This window comes from Mus caroli, chromosome 8, assembly GCF_900094665.2.
Source record: "Mus caroli chromosome 8, CAROLI_EIJ_v1.1, whole genome shotgun sequence".
In the NCBI taxonomy this organism is placed as follows: Eukaryota; Metazoa; Chordata; class Mammalia; order Rodentia; family Muridae; genus Mus; species Mus caroli.
This window is the reverse complement of record NC_034577.1, coordinates 15,179,899-15,189,881: the sequence shown is the minus strand read 5'-3', so window position 1 is coordinate 15,189,881 and position 9,983 is coordinate 15,179,899. Positions and strand designations below refer to the sequence as shown.

Here is a 9,983-nt window from a genome sequence, read left to right as displayed (position 1 = left end):
TAAAAGTCTTGGTGGTAAACATAGTTTAAAGAAATTGTATGTTTCCTATGGAGCATTTACGAGTCCTGTTTAGACAAGTGGCACTTAGCATTTTCAGGGTGAGAGCAAAATCTAGGTCTAGGCAACAGAGACAAAATGATCTCGGGATTTGAGATGCCTTGGATAAGCACTGTAGAGCTTAGCTATTGGGCAGGCACTCTAGATTGTCATCTCTCCTTAAAGCTCAACTTCGAGGTTACTTAGTTCTTCCTCTCTATGACTGCAGATGCACTCTGTGCTCTGAATTCACCTTTAGCTAAGCTTTGCATCACTGGCCCTGCCTGTAATCAGCTCCACGTGCAGCAACCATGAAGATCTCCTGCTTTCTGCTGATGATCTTCTTTCTATCATGCTTTCAGATCAACCCAGGTAAGTACCAAGACCTGCTGAACCCCTGACCAGAGCTGGATACAATGGGTCAGAGACCAGGAGAAAAATTAGTTTGGGATTTGAGGAGCGCTCAGTAGGACAGCATTCCAAGGCTCAAAAGCATGTAGCCAACTGGCAACAGGGGCATCAGCCTTTGTCCTAGGTATCAGGCAAAGAGCCTGGCCAGAACAAAGAGCTAGTAAAAGAGATTTCCAAGATTTTCAACCCCTTTCTTATCATGTTTGTCTAGAAAATAAATCTAGAAAATATTCTTGGTAGAAACCATTCTTCTTTACCCCCAGGAAAGCATAGCTCCCCAAGAGGCCAGATGTCTATCAGGAGACAGGCACCCACTTCTTAACGACCTTTCACAGGACCACTTAACACATGACCACGATAAACGTGACTAATATGAAATATGAACTTGATGTCTTAGATTAGGTAACTTGGTGAAAGATGATGCATGTCTTGGAAGGCCAAGCGCAGGAAACATAGACCTTGAATGAAGAACAAGGCCTTCATTTTAACTTATTCTTCACAATGGTCTTGTGAATAAAAGGGAGTCACAATCACTATTTCTTGGATAAATAGTTTACCCCAATCATATGACTAGTGATCAGAAGTCAAGAGCACAGTCTATGATATCAGGAATCAAGCTAACCATCATCAGTGCATAAGGAGTTCTTGAACTCAAAATGTAACTGAATTACTTCTGGCAAAGCCCATAGTCACTTCTTCCTTGTGATAAATACAATTTGGTAAAGGAAATCCAGAAATTGATTCTTGTGGAGCAGCAGGATGCAGTGGTCAGCTAGGGGTGTACTTGGATCGGATGAGAATCAAAATGGGGCTGGGAAAATCCATCCTGGTCCAAGTTCTGTCTTTGTGAACTTTCTACTCTATGAAGAGCAATGGACTTCACATTTGTTATCTGTTACATCAGAGAGGCATTCAATGTACTGAGTTCTAAGTCTCTCCTTGGTTTAAAACGGTCATAGTCTGTTTAACCTTCCTCTGCTTAGCAATTGCCTTGATTTTTTTTTTGATATGATGTAATGTTCAGAAAAAAACAAAGGGGAGAAAATGCATTTATCTCCAAGTTCAGTATATAGTAGACTGTGGCAGGGAAACCAGGACAATATGAGCTTAAAGTAGCTGGTCACATGGCATCCACATGATACTTGACACAATCTTAGAACATTATAGAAAAGAATCATGAATTGTCTAGATTGCCTATAGGTGATTGTCTTTGTTGAATTAAGTGAGGTAAGAAGGCATGCCCACTTCCAGGGTTTCAGGCCTGGACTGTAAAAGACTGCAGAAAGTGATCGCTCTGCTTTTGATTGTGGTTGTGATAACTAACTTCAAGTTCCTGCCACCTTGATGACCTTGTAATGACAAACTATAATTTGCAATTATGAACTAAGCCCTTTCTCTCATACAATGTTTTTGTCAGAATATTTCGTCATAGCAACTGGAAAGGAAACTACAATAAACCACAGTCCAAAATCAGAGAGCAATGAATGAGTGCAAGCTTCCTCAGTTTCTCCATTTTTACTTATTCCATGATGTCTGCCTGCAGAATGGTCCTGTCCACACTTAAAATGGGTCAACCCACATCAATTAACACAATCAAGGTAGTTTCCTGCAAGCATAAAAGAAGCCTATCTCTCAAGTGATTCTAGATTCTATCAAGTTAATGATTTAAAACAACAAATACAAAACATAGAGGAGAAACACATATAGGAATATCTAGATCAAAAACAAAGAGGAAAAACACATATAGGAATATCTAGATTAATGGTGTCATTAAGAAAAACAAGAAAAACAAACAAACAGCAATGTGGATCTCTAGCCACTAACTTTTAAAACTTAATCTTTGCCAGGCGTGGTGGTGCACGCCTTTAATCCCAGAACTCGGGAAGCAGAGGCAGGCAGATTTCTGAGTTCAAGGCCAGCTTGGTCTACAAAGTGAGTTCCAGGACAGACAGGGCTACACAGAGAAACCCTGTCTTGAAACCCCCCCCCCAAAAAAAAAAAAACTTAATCTTTACTGCATGTTCTAGTACCAGACAATCAGCTGCAAGTATTTCACCAGAGAACATAGAATATACTAAATATGCTCTTAGAATCTTCTCAGCACAGACAGCACCACAAAAGGAAACAAAATCTTGAGGTGGTCACCTCTGGAGGGTCTGACTCGGGATGATCATTGTAGAGGCCAACATTAGACTTAGAGCATTGCTCTTTCAACAGTCATACACAAGAAAAGTCAGAATCTATAAAATGTAGAGAAATGCTATGAGACAGAGCTCAGGAAGATGGATTTAGTGTGAACAAGTGAGTGAGTTAAGCTATGGAGCTTCTCTGAGAAAGTGCGGGGGTGGGAAAGCCAAGTGTCACTCCATTTCCTCCTACCACCATAGCACCACTGTCCCACTGAACAGTTTGTGGTGACAAACTGTGGTGGCTGTAGAACAGAATGGTCTACAGCCAGAGATGGTGGTTCATCCTTTATTCCCAGCATCTAAGAGGATAAGGAAAGGGCATTTCTGTGACTCAGAGCCAGCCTGACCTAAATAATGAATTCCAAGCCAGTAAGACCTATAGAGTAAGACCATGTCTCAAAATTAATAGAAAAGAAAGGATCCTCTATTTGCTCTTTCGAGTGTAATAACCACAAATATACGTAGCTTTTGAGCTGTGGGATTCTCCCTGGTAGGTTAGTTTAAGACAGCTCATATTTTATTGGACATCCAGAGTATCAGTTGTGGAACTTTTTCTTTAAATAACTGTGCCTTCATCAAGCATGCTAAACGTCACTGCAGCTATAGCAAGAATCTGAGGTTTTTCTGTTCTTTTCTTTCAGTTGCTGTTCTTGACACAATAAAATGTCTCCAAGGAAACAACAACTGTCACATTCAGAAATGCCCATGGTTTTTACTTCAAGTTAGCACCTGTTATAAAGGAAAAGGCAGATGTTGCCAAAAACGCCGTTGGTTTGCCAGAAGTCATGTGTACCATGTGTAACCATTTGCTTTAATAAAGGAAAAAAACCCGGAGGTGTAGCTTCTTCATACCAAAATGACTCTTCTATAAATCTGTATTGTGTTAAGAAAATGTGAATATTTCAGGGCACCTGCATTAAAGAACAGCCCAGACACCCATGTCTTCTTAAGAAAAAAATATGGCCAAGAATTAAGTTAATGTGATTCCATTTGATTTTTCAAGAAATGTACTATTGAGGTCCATCTTACTCCAAGTAGGAAGTTAACTCAGGTGGCCAAAGTAGGGAGCAGGGGCATGGATGGAGCCACTGCTACCTAAATTATGTTATGCAGTCAGGGCTTATTCAGATCAAACCATCACAACCACCCTGCCACCTCCTTCATATTTGTAATTTTCATGTAGCCACAATGTACCTTCCACACTTGGATCCATATACCATCTTTTTATTTGGGTTTCTGAATCCACAGCCACCATTCCCACCCCAAGTTGGGACTAACAAAAAGCCACTCTTCAGAGATACTGGTAGCTTTATACCTTTTATACCTTTATATCAACTAACCTGTTTCTTGCATGAATATGAAAAGACTTTATACACAGGAGGCTCCCAGTGTCAGTGAGCAGAGAGTAAAAGTAAGTCTGTGTGCTAACATGAAAGGGAAAAGACACACTGCTACTTTTTAAATAGTGAATACTCTGGGCTTTGGATGCCATCCTAATAACTACACATAGAATTTGAGTCTACATCACTGGGGTCCAACATTAAAGGTAAAAAATCAACTAAAACTATATTATTAAATAGTACCTGATCCAAATTTGCAGGTAAGGGTTTCAACACCTTATGCCCTTAATATTCATTTCCACACATTATATCCAAATTAGTTACTATAAATTAATAACTGAAAAACAGTGTTCAGAAAGACAGTGCACATCTTTATGAGTAACACAGTATGATTCATCTTGATGCACCAGTTATAAGTCGAGGCTCTGTGTTTGCTGAAGTACAGAAGAGCTGGGAAGGTCCTAAGAAAATGCAGAACAAGAAAGGCCTTTACCTAAAAGTGACCATTACCATTTACTTAGCCAAAGAAAGGTAGATTTCCTCAGTAGTGGTTAGAGAATGATTCTATGGGTCTATGTTTTGGGTTCAAAAACATGGGCATACATGTAGGCCTTTTTTGAAGGTACAAAGACTTCAAGAAGCCTTTGTAAATTCACCCAAATTTTTCGTAATTTAGATACAGAATAACTTCACCTACCTCAAGTCTAGTATTAGGACCTAATTGTTTTCCAATTAATACCCTTATTGTGATCATAGATATATTATGATCCAACAAATCAACCTAGCCTTTAACTCAGCCACTCACAGGCTGAAATCCTAGGTCTCATTTTCAGTTTCTTGTCTCATATTATATACAAAAATCAACACATAGTGGATTGAAGACTTCACTGTGAAAACTCAGACTATAAAACAAGAACGAAATATGGTACAAAATCTCTGGAACATTGCTCAGAAAGAAAGTTCTATTACTATGACCCAAGGAAAATGTGCATTTATAGCCAAAATAAGCAAATGAGGATAAATCAAACTAATATCTCTTTCATAAGAAAGAGGACAACAAAGTAAGAAGAACACCAGGAACTAGTCAAAATGTAAGTAATTCATATATCTAATAAGTGTGCAGCATCCTAAGTACAGTAGGAAATAAGACAATACAGAGAAACACAGAAAGGAACCCAATCATGTCAACTAGGGAGTAGGAGCTGTCTTTGACTCTGTTTCCTGCCCTTAGGACCTTTTCCTCCTGCTGGGCTGCCTCATCTAGCCCCATTAGGACAGGATGCACCTAGTATTACTGCGACTGGATAGTATTGCTGACAAGGCTGGTTGATATCCAGGGGAGACCTCCTCTTTTCTCAAGAGAAAGGGAGGAGTAGAGGTGAGGGAGAAAGAATGGGAGGAGAGAAGCGATATAAAATTAATCACTTAATTAATCATTAAATTAAAAATACATCATGTCCAATTACCTGGGATTCACTCACAATCTTCTGAGCTCCTCCAAGGGGCTCTGACCTCTGCAGCACATACAGCTTGTCTTCTAGGGTCCAGCTGGCTCCTCTCCACTGTTCTTGATGATTGTCTCATAGTATGGGCATCTTCACATTTCTGGGGTCTTCTACTGCAACTGGGCTGTACTTTCACCATTAGCCTTTCATAGACGTTCTTCCTGGTGTCAAGCCTCCTCAACTTCTTTGAATGACACCTTCAGTCCTGGGCCTTCACCTGCCACTAAGGCTGCCCCTTTACCAATGGATTCATCTGCCTTCTCACATTGTCAAGACTCAATTGTTCTCCATGACCCCTTCATGTCTTCAAGACAAATACCACTTGCATAATTCTTGTACTACCTAGTTCTGCTGCCAGCACAAGGAACAACCTCCAAAACTTCTGGAATACAGCTTATGTGAGGAAATATTTCCTAGAAAATTTTTAGCTCAATGAGCCTGGTCTCTTCACAATTACTGCTAATTTCCCAGCTCCAGCTAACTAGCATCAATTGTCCCAATGATGTAAAGGTTTTACTTCAATATTGCTGGTCTCCTGTTAATTATGGCTGACTCTTCAACCCCAGCTGACCAGAATAGAATCTCAATTCAAAATAGCAAACAACCTGATAGAGATTTTAAACTTCCTTCTGAAACTTCACATGCCAGGTCTCCATTCTTTGCATTGCTCTCAACATTCTTATCTTCCAAGCTCCCACAGAGCATCCTACTGAGTTCTTAACATTCAATTGCTTCTCTGGTCTAAAGTTTTCAAAGTCTCTCCACAGTTTTACTAAAAAACATGGTCAGGTCTCTCATAGCAATACCCCACTACACTGGTACCAACTTCTCTTAGGGTTTCTATTGCTGTAACAAAACATCATGACCAAAAACAAGTTGGGGAGGAAAGGTTTATTTGGCTTACACTTCCATATCATAATTCAGTACTGGAGGAAGCCAGGACAGGAACTCAAACAGAGCTGAAACCTGAAGGCAGTAGCTGATATAGAGGCCATGGAGGGATGATGCTACTGGATTGTTCCCATATGGCTTGCTTAGCCTGCTTTCTCATAAACATAAGACTCAGGGGTGGCACCACTCACAATGGGCTGGGTTTTCTCCTGTCAATAACTAATTAAGAAAATACCTTACAGTTGGATCTTGTGGAGGCATTTTCTCAGATAAGAAAACTCTAGTTTGTGTCTCCATCATAACTCCTAATAATATTCTGCTATATTCATAGGTCAGTACTCTGTTCAACAATCATCAGAGAAGTTTCCTCCTTCAGCAATGGGAACAAATAAAAAAATCCACCGCCAGGCATTAAGCAGACAGGGAGAGACTTTGAAACACTCAACCCTAAATCTGTCCCCTCAGAGTTCAGGGAACCCTTTTGAAGAGGGAGTGAAAAATATGTAAGACCCAAGTGGAATGTAGGACACCAAGAAAACCGGGTCCTCTAAATCACCATGATCAAAGCTCATATGAACCCACAGAGACTGAAATAACATGTACAAGGGCATGCACAGATCTGTACTAGGTCCTCTGTGCTTTTATTATGGCTTCCAGTTTAGTGTTCCTATGGGATACCTGAGCATGCAAGTGAGTAGGTCTCTGACTCTTGTGCCTTCTCTTGGACTCTTTTCCTCCCCAAGGTTGGTTTGCCTTGTCCAATTTTGATATGATAGTTTGTGTTTCATCTTATTATATTATATTTTTGAATGAATGAATGAATGAATGCCTAGCCACTAGGGTAAAAGTTAACAATTGAACTGTCACTTATACCTGCTGGGAGAGGGAAAATCAGTTTTTTCCATTGGAATGGCACTGCATATACCAACCTCTCCAGGGCATGTCTCATGTTCAAGTGCAGTTGACCAACAAACAATGGATTCCAGTTTTTTATGTGTATTTTTATTTGGTTACAGTTTGAGATTTTCTTGTTTTGTTTTGTTTTTCATTTTGAATATTGTGTTTTGTTTTCTAGGTTTGGAGAGCTTGTTGTATTGGGCTTGGGAGTTTTTTGTTTGTCTCGTTGTTTTGTTTTTGAGAAAGAACTTAAAGTTCTATGGATGGGGGAAAGAGAGGATCTGGAAGGACTTGAGGGAGGTCCATGCCTTTAATCCCAACATTTGGGAGACAGGGGCAGGTAGATCTCTCTAAATACAAGAGCAGCCTGGTCTACAAAGCAAGTTCCAGGGCAGCCAGGGCTACACAGAGAAACCCCGTCTTGAATAAAACAAAAACAAAAAATAAAAGAAACAGCAACAAAAACCTAACCAAGGAAGTGAAGGTACTCTACAATGAAAACTTTAAACATCTTAAGAAAGAGATAGATACTAGAATATAGAAAGACATCCCACACTCAGTAGGATTAATGTTATGAAATGCATTGATAAAATACTCAAGAATTTCTGTAGTTGAAGAAATAACAAAGAAGACAGGAAACAATGAGGGAATGAAATTACCAAAGAATACAGAAGACATTTTCTCTGAGACAAAAAAAAAAGTCATATAATTTCTAAATTGAAAGAATCTACAAAATTCAAAGTAAGTGTATAAAGAGAGAATAGTGCATCTGCATACTCACATACACACACACAAGCATATACACACACCCGCCTGCCCATGCACATCCACATACACTATGCTCTCCAATAGTGACCTAGTCTTCCAGATGCCTAAAATATGCTTCAGAATTCCTTTATTAATGTAGCTCTCACTGCCCTCTGACCTCTCAGGTATCTCTGACAAAAGATGTTCCTTTCCATCCCAGTCAAGCTTGGTGTTCTCTTCCCTGATCCTTGGTCCCTGAGTTTTGGCTCCTTACCCATCTAGAGGTATCTGATGTCAGAGGCCATGTTTATGCCATCAGTGATGAGGAAAGGGAGTCCTTACTCCATCTCTCTCCTACATAATGCCTTATGCTGAAAGAGATGCATCTGGATCTATGTGAGCACTCTTAGCACCCACCTCTAGAGTGGCCTGCATAACCAACTGCTCTATTCACTTCAGCATTCAGGATGGCCATAGCTACTGGCAAAATGGAAGGTTCAGGGAATGCCCTTGATTCCCCATACACTCTGTTGAGGAATGCAAGCTGGATTGGAGGTTATCTTGTGAGAAATTAACCCAAAATTTGTCACAGGGTGGTTGGAGCTCTACAAGCAAAACTGTAAGAACCAAGCATCTTCTAGACTGAGAGCAGGGAATTCCAATTCTCCAAGTCCCTTTCTGGGACAGAATTTCCTTTCATTTCATGATATGAAAGATCATGCCAAGCAGCTACCTTCTAGGGTTTTAGATCTTGTCTTGCTTCAGCTACATAACAACTGCCTAATGATAATGTCATTCCAGTTTTAAAGGAATAAATACTAGGTTGCAGAAATGTCTCTAGTTATAAAAGTAGGAAAAGGAAAGGATGGTATAATCTCCTGGACCGCTCAGTTCTTATGCTAAATGCCTCAGTGAAGGACAGGGATACAAACAGCACAAGAGAAAGCAGCAGACCTGAGATTGTATCTCTTTATCCCCATGATTAGACCTCACTCCACTCGTCTTCACAATTTTGAAGGGAATTGTGTCTCCAGAAAGCTTATCAAGCCTCTGTGCTAAACCTTCCATAGATGCCCCTAAAACTAGCCAGTATTATCCCCTGAAATTCAACATACTCTAAGGTCTAGAACCTCAGGACTCCTCTAGGGCTGTCACTTTCGAGCTCCTTCTAGTGATCCCTGAATGACACCATAGAATCACCTATCCAATCTTTTTCTAAGTCTTGGTTGCTCAACTGTATCCCAGAAAATGTGTTGATCTATCACACATTTGTTGATCTATCTATCTTTCTGCTTCTTGCTGAACTCCAAACCAACAAAGACCTCTTCATATATATGAAAGCAAAATAAATATTCTAGAAACAACAATAAAAGAGTTACTGACCTGGAGAATAATAAACTTTCCAGTTTGGTTTGGTTCACCAGACTTAAGTTGTGTGTTTAAGGAATTTGCTATTGTAGAGCTCCGTGAAAGACACAAACAACCTCTCAAGGTACTGAATGAACACCAAAGGGCTTTCTTTCCCAGACTCTCCTGTGATCTGACTTGTGACTGAGACTCCTCTCCTCTACTACCAGGGCAATTATCATGTTTAGGCATGTATCATGAGGCCAAATGATAGAGATTTTTGTTTCGTTGTTGTTGTTGTTGTTGTTGTTGTTGTTGTTGTTGCTGTTATTGTTGCTGTTGTTGCTTAAAAGACTAAGCCTGTGGGATAGATCAGCAGGTAAAAGCACTTGCTGTGCAAGCCAGACAGCCTCACTTTGATCCATGGAATCCACAGTACAAGGAGAAAACCCATGTCCAAAAGTAGTCTGTGATCACACATATGCCATGGTACATGCACATCTACAATCATACACATCTTATTATGAAAGAAAGAAAGAAAGAAAGAAAGAAAGAAAGAAAGAAAGAAAGAAAGAAAGAAAGAAAGAAAGAAAAAGAAGAAGAAGGGAGGGAGGGAGGGA

General features: G+C 39.9%; 1 protein-coding gene across 1 annotated transcript; it reads left to right on the top strand.

The window, feature by feature from the left end:
• The first annotated feature begins 207 nt into the window (after positions 1-207).
• LOC110300768 (beta-defensin 40) lies at positions 208-3,466 on the top strand. The gene is made up of 2 exons (XM_021171042.1): positions 208-408; positions 3,278-3,466. The coding sequence occupies exons 1-2, from the start codon at positions 348-350 to the stop codon at positions 3,436-3,438; spliced, it is 222 nt and encodes a 73-aa protein (XP_021026701.1). The 5' UTR covers positions 208-347; the 3' UTR covers positions 3,439-3,466.
• Positions 3,467-9,983: the final 6,517 nt, after the last annotated feature.

Excerpts from the sequence above, each read along its gene's own strand:
- LOC110300768 (XM_021171042.1), top strand. The coding sequence starts at position 348 with ATGAAGATCTCCTGCTTTCTGCTGATGATCTTCTTTCTATCATGCTTT. Across the intron at positions 409-3,277 it reads ATGCTTTCAGATCAACCCAG|TTGCTGTTCTTGACACAATA; the intron begins GTAAGTACCAAG and ends CTTTTCTTTCAG.